Source organism: Eurosta solidaginis, chromosome 3, assembly GCF_040869045.1.
Source record: "Eurosta solidaginis isolate ZX-2024a chromosome 3, ASM4086904v1, whole genome shotgun sequence".
NCBI lineage: Eukaryota > Metazoa > Arthropoda > Insecta > Diptera > Tephritidae > Eurosta > Eurosta solidaginis.
In genome coordinates, this window is record NC_090321.1 from 38,537,500 (window position 1) to 38,550,511 (window position 13,012).

The following is a 13,012-nucleotide window of genomic DNA, read 5'->3' on the forward strand; positions in this document are numbered from 1 at the left end:
TTGTGTCACGAAAACCGCAAAGATATTGAGCAAGTCTTTTGGTATGATTTGTCGACTTTTGAACCGACAACCGAGTTAATGCGATATTCCACTCAGATTAGCCCACTTCCTTCAAACAAAAAAATTGCGCTCATTGGTTTTTATAAGAAAGTCGATATTGGAGACATATGCAGGTGAAACATTGGAGTTGACTCATAGTTTGGACAGTTCTCCGTATTACTCTGTTCTTTTGGAAAATTTGAAACCAAATACTGGCCTTTACGTTGCTGTAAGGTTTGTAGGCAGCTGGGAATAGGGGAAAATAAGACTAGTTTCTCCTGAGTTCAATCCGATTTATATTGCAAGTATCAACTAAACAAAAAGTAGGGACTGAACTGTTTCGGCTGTGCTGTAGACCTCACAGCTTTTCGTAACATCTAAATAACCGGCTGGATTATCAGCATCATGATCCATGTTTTGCGATAACTGACGCCAGTTAGAAGGACCAAGGGAGGGATTCAAGGGGTTGACAAGCGCAATACAAAGCTTTATAGCTTCAAAGTTTCTGCTACCCAATTGTCAACCTCACCTACGCGAGGGGAATGCTGGTACAAATATGAATGTATCATACACATATTTAGCAGGCGAGGCTCTGGCGACCACAAGCTCCTCATGGAGCTGAGGAATGGGAACCGGGATGACCTAGAAGGTTTAATGTGGTCATATTAATTGTTTCCGAGATGGTCGGGCTAGTACCTTAATGGTGCTTTGTTACCGCAACCGGTACGGCAAAGGACCATCCATAACGATAACACTCCCCAAAACCTTCGGGAAGTGCCTTTGTCGTTAAGACAACAACAACAACAACCAAGGGAGGTCAAGTCTTCTCCAACCTGCCTTCTCAAACTCAATGAAGTTTTATCCCTTCCTCTGCTTCCAAACTGCGCAGTCCATTGAAAACCTTCTTGAACATTCCGATATCTGTTTAGAAATAAGATTGAATAACATAGATAAAGCTAAAGCTAATAATTCTACAATACATTGGTGTTGACTCCAAAAATTCAGTTGAAGCCTGGTTACACAAAATCGGCGTAATCGTGTAGCTAGGCTAGCCCTCGGCGGGTTAGGGCGGCTTAGATTATACCCGCGGAAAAGGTTGTGTATCGCAATCCTTCAAACCGGAACGTACCGGATCTATATCCTGCAAAGGACCATCAACATCGGTAACTCTCTTCAAAACCCTCGGAGAAAGTCTTTATCGCTACAGCTACGACAACAAAAACAACAGAACTCGAGCTATAAAGTACAATACAAAATTTCTCCTAGGCAACTGCAGGTAATTTTTTATATTGAAAAGCTTTCTAGAAACTATCCAAGGTGATGACAAGTCTGTATATAAATTGAAATGCGCTGTTATCCAAATTAATCTGAACTTGAAATCAAATAACCTTCCCATCAGCAAAGCGCCTTGGAGCAAGACCTTTTGAAGCTCTTCCTAAGACATACGCAAATATCAAACTGATAGTCGGAGCTTACAACAATCATTACATACATATATACATAATTATAATCTGAACATTTCCTGCATAAGTACTTAGTACTTGTAATTGCAAAGCGATATTACTGACATACAACACAATCTAACTCATAGGCACTCATAGTCAGAGGCTCATTTAACAATCACTAAATTACGCAGACGTTATTCATTTCATATCAAACAAACCACATTTCCGCAAGCTGGTCGTTTAGTTGGCCAGACAATTGTTTTACACGGGTTATGATGACTGACTGGCTGTCGACACATTTAGCTCAGACGTTATACTGACACCTTTGCATGGGATGGGGTGAATGGATGTTGGTTACTGCGATGGGTTATATGCTCGTTGTTCTGGCGCCGGAAGTAGGTCGTTATAAACTTTTACACAAAATTCAATTTGTTATTTATGTACAAGTAGAATCTACTCGTGCAAGTGTTGTACTCACTCAATTGGCGCTATAAGCATTTATATGGACGGGCCGCGTTTAAGGAATGCAAAATTACATAGCAATTACATGCATACATATTTGTGAAACTTGAATTGCATTACAAAAACAATTTAGATATATGATGTAAATGTGCTCTGTTTTAGCTCCTACCAAACTAATCAGGAAATAAGTATACTAGTTCTCCACTAGACAAAAGGGTGCAATCTTGAGTTAAAACACTGAATATTCAAAAACAAAGTTTTTCTTTATACTCCTACGCGTTTCGCTACATTTTACAGCTTCTTCAGGGATACCTTATACCTTAAAGATGCTTGTTATCTAAACGTACCGGATCTGTATCCAGCAAGTGACCACCAATATCGATAACACTCCCTAAATGCTTCGGGAAGTGTCTCTCTCTACAACAGCAACAACAACAGGGACATACCCAGAGAAGCTATTATGAACTCTATGCTGCCAAATCAGCCGTAGGAAAAAATTTGAAGCTAAAAGCTGGGGCATTGAGCACTTGAGCAACTAGTCGCACTATGGACTCCTACTAGTTATGCCACAGTTTGCAGTCTACTTTGTTGGATTGATTGTACGGTGATTGCATGTACATTAATATGCCTTTTGAGTTGAAATCAAAGGCGGATACAGGCGCTTCAAGGAAAAAGGAAGCTACAATTAATACTCTCCCTGATTTGTGTGTTTATTTGGTTTTTAAATGGTCTCATAATTTGTTATGCGGTTGGCTCGTGCCAAGTTGGTTTATAGACACACAAAATGTTTTGAAGCTCATAACATGTCTGTCTCATGCATGTTAAGTTGTTAAGTAGGCACTTAAGTGGCCGTTGCGATAGCAGCAATCAAATTCTAGTCATTTGTTATTTTTTTATTTACATGTAATATTGTTAAACAAATAATGTACCTAAACATAATGTGCATACCGTATCGCGCGAATAAACATGAACAAGTAAAGGAGTGCTTAAGGCTAAGGAGAACCAAGTGAATGAACTTTCACGTCGGTAGGAGTCTAAGCGCATAGAAATCTAAGACTTAGTAGGTCACTCATATAGACATGACGTGCGTAAGTCATGCAACACTATTAGTAGATACTCAGAGCTTCATCTTAACACCTAAGCTGAATAATGAATTACGCCTCACCTGAGTCACCGACATGTGCCAGCTTGGATCTGACTTCACGCAGAAAGCCATGATCACTAAAACTAACACGTATGGTTCCGCATCAATAAGCCCCGATCTTTATAAATTTTAATGGTATCTCTTTAAGTAGAGGACAGGTAGTACAAGATCACTATCTGATATAGTTACATTTTGAACACATGAAAGTCCCAATTTATGACTTCTATCGCAAAGGATGGGGTGGGAGCAGAAGAAAGCGTTAAACTCTTCCTTTGCAGATGAGTCCGTTCATAATTGTGGAGTGCCTGAACAAGTACTTTAGCGTCTTTCAAGCAATATTCGGCTCTGAATTGCAGGGTATTATTTGCTATATTAGACCGACCATCTGTATAATATAATAGAAGAAAGGCTTTAGCTCAGCTAAGTGAGCCAGCCGGCTAAGCAGCCCCGAAATTGAAGGTCGTATAGGGATGGAAGGGGTTGTATAGCGCAATGCTTTCAAGGGTTTCCAGTGCAATTTATGGCTTATCCAAGCCATTTTTCGGCTTCATATCCGTGCTGAGTCCGGTTTATTTAGCAGACAAGGCTCTAGCGAACCCCCAATTCCCTCAGGGAAGGAGGGCGTCGGATGGCAACGTGCTCATATCAATCGAAATAACTCTCCAAAACTTTATCGCTATGAAAATGAAGAAGAAGAAGCCAGTCGGCCAATGTCCGTAACAACCTCGAGGCCAGAATATCTTTGCAGTATAGAACAGATTCGATCCCTTCCGAAAATTTGAAAACATCGGTATACGTTTTATACCTAAGAGCTTTTTCTGTTCAATCGACATCTCTGCATATCTTATGTGGCTACAATATCTCGAAAATGTCGATGCTAAAACACTATACAATGTTTTCTGTTCGCCTTGTGTTCAATTACGTTACTCCGCCATGGACCTTAATATATGTAGTATTAATATTGCGCCATAACCTTGAGTATATGGGGTGTTTTCGTGTTTACCAGTACTGTTAAACTCTAAAATGGCTCTTAAACTCGAGTTTTTAGTGCAATGTCAATCCCATATTAGCCCATTTGCACCGAACTTAACAGTCCCGCTAGAGGCGCCCATACTACCCCAGCGGGTTAGGGGATCACAATATACCCGCGGTAGGTATGCCTGTCGTAAGAGGCGACTAAAATATCAGATTCAAGGGGCTGTGTAGCGCAACCCTTCAGGTTGCCAGCGCAATATATAGCTTATCCAAACCCAATTGTCAGACTCACCTATCCGCGGCGAATCCTGTTCACTAACAGACGAGGCACCGGCGACCCCAACCTCCTCATGGAACTTGGGGTGGGGAGGGGGGAATGGCCTGAAGGTTTAATGTGGCCACATAAATCGTTCCCGAGATGGTCGGGCTAGCACCTTAATGGTGCTGTGGTACTGGAGCGTACCGGATCCGTATCCGGCAAAGGACCATCACATCGATAACACTCCCCAAAGCCTTCGGGGAGCAACCTTATCGCTACAACAACAGCAACAGGCGCCAATACTTTAGTTTACATGCAAATGCTTAGATTGATGAAAATTTCTAAAAACTGTCTTGTTCTCCCGCTCTGCCTCCGTCGCCCTTCTATCAATTTCTCTCTCCTACTCTCCCTCTATGTAGCCCTATACTTTCCCCATGGCGGAACTATACAAGGTGGCAGCACGGTGACATCTGACTTGCAGTTTTTTAATTTGATTTGATACATCAACTTCCGGTGTAGTACGATTTTGAAATTAGTCCATCGATTTATAAAAGCAAAGTACATGGAACTTTTATTTATGTTTGTAGGTATGCCACCATGCTGCCACCTTGTATGGTTCCGCCATGACTTTTCCGTAGCCCTCTATGTCGTCCTCGTCATTTATTATCTTCTTCCTCTCCTTATCACTCTTCTTTTTCCACTGTTCCTATCTAACCAATATTTTTGTTGTTTGAGTTTTTTCGAGCTTAAATTTTAGCTAACGCTTTGCTTTCACACAGCTTTATGGGCGAGAACTGAGAAGTCAAATTAAAATTTTCCTTTTCCTCCAACGTGTTTCGACGCTTTTACGTCTTCTTCAGGGAGTCCGATAATTTTTGTTTTTGATACTCCGCTGATCAGGGCTCACAGAATATGTTAATTTTGTTCGCATAACGGTACCCCGTAACGGCATAAACTAATCGAGATAGATATAGACTTCTATATATCAAAATGATCTGGGCGAAAAAAGAAATCCATTTAGCCATGTGCGTCCGTCTGTCTGTCTGTCCGTGAACGCGATAACTTGAGTAAATTTTGAGGTATATTGATGAAATTTTGTATGTAAGTTCCTGGGCACTCATCTGAGATCGCTATACAACCTCGCCCACTTTTCCGATATCGAAAATTTCGAAAAACCGAAAAAGTGCGATAATTCATTACCAAAGACGGATAGAGCGATGAAACTTGGTAAGTGGGTTGACCTTATGACGCAGAATAGAAAATTAGTAAAATTTTGGACAATGGGCGTGGTACCGCCCACTTTTAAAAGAAGGTAATTTAAAAGTTTTGCAAGCTGTAATTTGGCAGTCGTTAAATATATCATGATGAAATTTAGCAGGAACGTTACCGCTATTACTAAATGTGTGCCAAATAAAATTAGCAAAATCTGATGTCGAACACGCCCACTTTAAAAAAAAAAATTTTAAGTCAAATTTTAACATAAAATTGAATATCTTTACAGTATATAAGTAAATTATATCAAAATTCAACTCAAGTAATGATATGGTGCAACAAAATACAAAAACAAAACAAAATTTCAAAATGGGCGTGGCTCCGCCCTTTTTCATTTAATTTGTCTAGAATAATTTTAATGCCATAAGTCGAACAAAAATTTACCAATCCATGTGACATGGTACGGGCATTGCTTCTATGATGGTAACTGTTTTCTGTGAAAATGGCCGAAATCGGTTGAAGCCACGCCCAGCTTTTATACACAGTCGACCGTCTGTCCTTCCGCTCGACCGTTAATACGATAACCTGAAAAAAATCGATATATCTTTTCTAAACTTAGTTCACATACTTATCTGAACTCACTTTAGCTTGGTATTAAAAATGGGCGAAATCCGACTATGACCACGCCCGCTTTTTCGATATCGAAAATTTCGAAAAATTAAAAAAATGCCATAATTCTATACCAAATACGAAAGGAGGGATAAAACATGGTGATTGGATTGATTTTTGACACAAAGTATACATAACTTTATAAAAAACTTTGTAAAATGGATGTGACACCTACCATATTAAGTAGAAGAAAATTTAAATATTCTGCAGGGCGAAATCAAAAGCCCTTGGAATCATGGCAGGAATACTGTTCGTGGTATAGCATATATAAATAAATTAGCGGTACCCGACAGATGATGTTCTGGGTCACCCTGGTCCACATTTTGGTCGATATCTCGAAAACGTCTTCACATATGCGACTAGGGGCCACTCCCTTTTAAAACCCCCATTAATACCTTAAATTTGATACCCATATCGTACAAACACATTCTAGGGTCACCCCTGGTCCACCTTTATGGCGATATTTCGAAAAGGCGTCCACCTATAGAACTAAGGCACACTCCCTTTTAAAATACTCACTACCGCCTTTCATTTGATACCCATATCGTAAAAACAAATTCTAGAGTCACCCCTGGTCCACCTTTATGGCGGTATCTCGAAAAGGCATCCACCTATAGAACTAAGGCCCACTCCCTTTTAAAATACTCATTAACACCTTTCAGTTGATACCCATATCACACAAACACATTCTAGAGTCACCCTAGGTTCATTTTCCTATATGACGATTTTCCTTTATTTTGTCTCCAAAGCTCTCCGCTGAGTATGTAATGTTCGGTTACACCCGAACTTAGCCTTCCTTACTTGTTTTTTTTTTTTTTTTTTGTGATTACACGTTGGCACTGTCGGCACCGAAAGTTTTATTGCCGAGCCCTCTATGTCGCCCTCACCATTTCCTTATTTTCTTCCTCTCCTTCTCACTCTTCTTTTTCTACTGTTTGCATCTAACCAATGTTTTTGCCTCTTTGAGTTTTTTTGGGCTTAAATTTTAGCTAACGTTTTGCTTTCACAGAGCTTTATGGTCGAGAATTGAGAATTCAAATTAAAATTTTCTTTTTCCCCCACGCGTTTCGACACTTTCACGGCTACTTCAGGGAGTCTGATAACTTTTATGTGCGATTGCACGATGGCACTGTCTGCACCGAAAGTTTTTTTGCTTCAAGCTACATTAAAATCGGTTCAACCATTAGCATTGTAAACCGTTTCAAACTAATTGCCCCTTCAATTATATAATTGGTATAGGTTTCGCCTTGTTGGTTAGACCATTTTCTTAAAACTCATTTTATTCTGGTACCACTAAGTTAAACTTGCAAAAAGCTCATCACATCAATCACGGTGCGTTTTAGCCTAATTTAATTTTTCTGTGCTTAAATTGCTTACGTCTACGCAAGGCCACCGAGTGGCAAGACAATGTAGCAACCTAACAAACATAGTGGTTTTGATCACCCACTCAAACAAGAGCTATGTGAAAATAAAAAGGTGAAAGCATTTTTTTATAGCAACAGCTCTACAACTAATTTACAACTTGTCTACACAATTTAAACGGCCATTAACTGCTTTTAACCCCATTACAGCCAACCAAAGGCATCCTAACAACTTTTTGTCGCTTTACTTAATTGCTTGCAAATTACTTGAGTTAACAAGAAGCGTATCGTGTACACACACACTCTACATACACAACAGCAACAACAACAAAAATATTTACAAAATGTATTAACAATATTAACTTAATTGACAACATCCTGCCAACAAGCATATTTGAATTTTCATTCTTCTTTTTTGCTTTCTTTCACTTACAGTTCCTATAATACCCGAGTTCCTGTACGACATACGCCATCCAGATGCACCGCTCGATAGCTTTCCACGCACTCCACTCACCACGCATACACCACCGCCACCCACACAATCACCATGCGGCCCTAACGGCGAGCCACTGCCTACAGTGGATGTGTCAACGCTTAGTCCAGAAGGTGAATATAAAATGAACTATAACCCCACATGAACGCGAAATAGGTTAGTTGAAAGTATATTAAAAAATAAAAGTTTTTGTCGAGTCCCTAAGAAGAAAGCTACTCGTTATGATTAACGATAGCTGTATCCAATTAGTTACAGAGAGGACGTCCCGTTCTATGTACATACATATATGACGCCGGGAAAGAGCTGTAATTATGCGGATGATTAACTATCGCATACCAAAGCTACAAGAACTGCTACTATACATTCTACGGGCTGACATTGAATCAAATTTTGTTCATAGTTTGTATCGGAACAAAGGCTAAAAATTATTAAAGTTAAATCCAACATAGGCTGATCTCAGCGAACACTTCTCGTCACACCTTCTACCAGCTGTAGCATCAGAAGCCCAGTGTTTGGGAGACTCCGGGGCAACAAAACCCTCAACTTGTTCGTCTCCTTTAGCTTAATTTAAATTTTTTCCTACTCTCATGGTCCCAACACTCTCAGAGTTGTCCTTTGTAGCTACAACTTCGAGGCATGAATTTATATTAATCTTTGCTATAAGAGGTAATGGAGCTCTATGTGCTCGTCGGACCTCCCCCACAGTGACCAGAGCTATTCGAAGCCCAACAAAGGCAAACGCTTCTAACTGTACCTTCTTTATATTGAAATTGTTAGTTTCCATTGACCTTTGTTAGAGGTTCTCATTTTGAGCGCTTTAAAGGATCCATCCTATTAAATAAGACCGACGAGCATGGACCACAATGTGGTATATAATACCAAGATCATGGATACAAAAAGTTTCATGACCCGACATGGAGTATTTATAATTATGTCTCAAAAAAATCGGGAAAAAGCAAGAATTCGAACCTTTTGAGTCGCCCTAATTATACAAAATATAGTGCAATATCATCCTATGGGTGTACACTTCGTTTCATATAACACAGCTTTACAATTGGCTGAAAGGGGCGTAAGATTGCGTTTATCTTTTTCTGGGTATTCTGCAAGATTTCTCGTATCATGAGAACTTGATGGAAGTAGGCTTACGCGGTCTGAAGCCACACTGATGCGATTCAATTTACTTGTAGACTTTGTATGCATAATCACCTCTGTAAGGGCCACTGAATGCCCTTTTTTATAGATGGAACAGTTCCCATTTGAAGTCTAATCGTTTATAGACCTGTTTGATATTGTTTATTATGTTGCGCTGATGTGCACGGCTCTGGAACAATGCTGGAATAGCTCGGTTAGTAGCTCATCATATATCGGAGCTTTGTTGTTCTAGGTTAAGTTGCAGTGGCTACCACAGAGACATACTGCAAGTCCTTGATGTCATGAGGTCCTTTGTAATACCTCAAAAAGGATACACCTCCTTTGCGAACCATGGTAAGGACCTGATAAGGACCAACAAGTCCTTGACGGCAAGCTCCACGAGCTGTCGTAAATTATACAGAACGGGAACTCCTAGGCAGCGCTGCTTGCCTCCACCTTACGCTGGGTAGTTGCATATGAAACGATTGAAACGTTTTATCCTCTTCGACATCTTTAGAAAACCGACAGCATCGATGATATGGCACTATTAACCTTTTTGCATGATTTCCAATAAAGCATTGCCCAGTTGGCTGATATTCCTATAAGTGTGGAAATTGTATCTATCCCTGCTCAGAATGTAGGTGTGACGAGATCTCTTAAAATCCCATTTTGGTTAGGTTTGATCAGCCTTCGGTGGCTTTACGATAAATGTACTCTTTCGGTATAAGCTTTCATGTGGCAAGGTATACCTAAGCGTTCTTTGTCAGGAAGAATCTGCTAAGTTCTTCTCTGCCTAGCAAGTTTGTTTAAGATACAGCTTCCCTCAATGGTCATATGTCCCGGTACCAATTTGAGGTTTACACGGGGCTTTGTTGGGCCATCTTTTACTTTAGAATTGAATGGGCAATAGCGAAGGGATTTAATGGCCGTTTTGGTTGTCGCTTAAAATAAGAATTTCTTTACCGATAGGGTACTTTCCTATCCAAAACTCGCCTTCCGTGATAGCTGATAGTTCTGCCTGGAAGACACTACTTTGATCAGTTACAGTCACGCTTGGCATAGTTCTTAGATCACCACTGATAGTGATCATACTAGATCCCTGTCGAAAGGTCGAATTCAGAGCCTGATCGGGCTTACTGCTTCCAGTGCTTGACAATAAAAACAATTTTTCCTTGTAATTATATTACGAAGATCAAATAGGAAGGTTTAGGAACTACTTTTGGAACTCTTCCACTAACCCTTTTTTTACTTGATAGAAAATTACACCTTGTTTCGCGAAATGGAGGAGCGACACAATGAGCTAGTAGGCGAGACCGTTGAAGTTGGCATTCTATTCGCATCGAAGGCTTTCGTGCAGCTACTGGTTAATCCAATTGTGGGACCTTTGACTCATAAGTAAGTAATATGCTGTATAAATAATTTTAACTTTATCTGTAAATCCGTCTAAGATTTCAAGTCTTTCATAAACAAGTTGAATCTAGAGCTTAAGTTTCCTCAATTTTATATTGCAATTTTACATTCCACAGGATTGGCTACAGCATTCCCATGTTTGCCGGTTTCGTTATTATGTTTATATCGACACTGAGTAAGTAATAGAAGTGCATTGATGGCTGAATGTAAGATCGCGCTATTTTGGTCAATCGGCTCAAAATCTTCCTGACACAACAATTAGTTTTAAGATGAGCGATTTCTTCAACCATTTGCTGAGATACTTCATTTTAAAACCGCCAGCAGAGTTTGGACGTTCTTACTATCAGCCAAAGATTTGTTTACTCAATTTATTACACTTGTAACGCACACATTTTTCCATCTCCCACTTAGTTTTCGCCTTCGGACGTTCGTATTCGGTTCTATTCGTGGCGCGTGCTCTACAAGGCATCGGTTCGTCATGCTCTTCTGTGTCGGGCATGGGTATGTTAGCAGATCGTTATACAGACGATAAGGAGCGTGGTAATGCCATGGGTGTGGCATTAGGTGGCTTGGCATTAGGTGTACTCATTGGTCCGCCATTCGGTGGTGTTATGTATGAATTCGTTGGCAAATCTGCACCGTTCTTAATACTTTCTGCATTGGCTTTGGGTGATGGCTTGCTGCAACTGTTCATGTTACAACCATCGATACAACGTGCTGAAACGGAGCCACCTTCATTGAAGGCGCTGATCAGTGATCCGTATATACTGATAGCAGCGGGTAAACAATTGAGACTTCTCAATACAACCATTTTGTGGCCTTACTATATTCTTATTTCTTTCGTCTCTGCAGGTTCCATAACTTTCGCGAATATGGGTATTGCTATGCTGGAGCCTTCGCTACCACTTTGGATGGTTGATAATATGGGCGCTACACGTTGGGAGCAAGGTGTTGCTTTCCTGCCAGCCTCAATAAGTTATCTCATTGGCACGAATCTCTTTGGACCACTCGGCCACAAAATTGGACGTTGGTTTGCTGCGTGTTTGGGTTTGATCATCATTGGTTGTTGTTTGATTATGGTGAGATCAAGCGCTTCTTCTTTTTAACCTCAATTTCAAAAATGTTATCTAACTTATAGATACCCATGGCCACATCAATAACGCATCTCATTCTACCCAATGCTGGTTTGGGTTTCGCAATTGGCATGGTCGATTCGTCTATGATGCCTGAACTTGGTTACCTTGTTGATATACGTCATTCAGCTGTTTATGGCAGCGTTTATGCTTTGGGTGATGTGGCTTTTTGTATGGGTTTCGCTGTGGGTCCAGCTCTTAGTGGCACACTTGTCAAATCGATCGGTTTCGAATGGATGTTAGTCGGCATTGCGGTTTTATGCTTCATTTATGCTCCACTACTAACGCTACTCAAGAATCCGCCAACGAGGGAAGAGAAAAAGGTTGGTAGCACGGTGGGTGAAGATGTTGTTGCTGTTGCATCCGCACCTGCGAGTACGAATGACGATTCCGTTGAGAAAAGCGATGCGCATGCAACCAATCATATACTGGGTGGCTCTTCTCTAAGCCAAAGCTCAGTTAAGAAGCACGAGGGCGCAACGAATGACGCTTTTGAAAGTGAACAACTTTGATTTGCGAAAACTCTAATATTTTTGTTATTCTAACATTTAAGAATCATTTCTTTTCGTTCCTCTTTAAATTTAATAGTCCGGGAGTCAGCTGTTGTTTTTTGTTCACATTGTTAAAGCGAAGAATTCGTACCATTGTATCTCCCTCATGTGAAATATACATTGGGTTTGTCAGCGTTCAATCTTTATAAGTAAGAGCTATATGTCTGTTGCAGCATCCAGAGCGAAGTTGTGTATTCGCACTATACTGTAGCACCCGTTATCTAATTCATCTTGACTTTACTGTTGCATTTTTGATCTATATTGTATTGTTGCTAAAACTGTAAAAATAAACCCTGAAGGCTGAGGAAATGACACTCCCGGAGACTGTACAGAGATAGGTTCACTGAAGACTTTATTCCCTGCGGAAGTCTCTAGTTATTTTTCCATTTTACTTGCAGAATTCCCAATCTTCGCTACGGACATTTGATTAGGCAAAGAGAGCAGCTATGTACCTCTTTCGAAATTCTACAAAAATCGTCCCAGCTTAGACTATCTTCTTGTAGTCGACAATAGTTTTTCCATTCGAGGCAATAAAGTTGGCCGGTAGGTTGTTCACTTTTATTACTAGGTGATCCGACGCCAGAGTTAGCTTCGACCACCAATCAGTCTAGTTAAGAGTTGAAGATGGAGATCTTACTGGGTTGCCACAGCGATCGGAGTGTCTAACCTACACACAGCATAAATATTTACTACTTGAAGTCGATCATAAATACAATTGCGATGTGTCT

At 40.3% G+C, this 13,012-nt stretch overlaps 1 protein-coding gene across 11 annotated transcripts in view; it reads left to right on the plus strand.

Annotated features, from left to right (window-relative positions):
• The window catches only part of Vmat (Vesicular monoamine transporter), a 283,110-nt gene that overhangs the window by 267,248 nt on the left and 2,850 nt on the right, over positions 1 to 13,012 (plus strand). For 10 of the 11 annotated variants that reach the window (XM_067771420.1, XM_067771419.1, XM_067771417.1 and 7 more), the window contains 6 exons: positions 8,002 to 8,172; positions 10,447 to 10,585; positions 10,717 to 10,775; positions 11,012 to 11,380; positions 11,453 to 11,679; positions 11,739 to 12,613. In XM_067771420.1, coding sequence (XP_067627521.1) covers positions 8,002 to 8,172; positions 10,447 to 10,585; positions 10,717 to 10,775; positions 11,012 to 11,380; positions 11,453 to 11,679; positions 11,739 to 12,245 — 1,472 coding nt within the window. In that variant the 3' untranslated portion in view covers positions 12,246 to 12,613. Of the gene's footprint in view, positions 1 to 8,001; positions 8,173 to 10,446; positions 10,586 to 10,716; positions 10,776 to 11,011; positions 11,381 to 11,452; positions 11,680 to 11,738; positions 12,614 to 13,012 lie in introns of those variants that run through there. The other variant, XM_067771422.1, reaches the window with a different exon arrangement.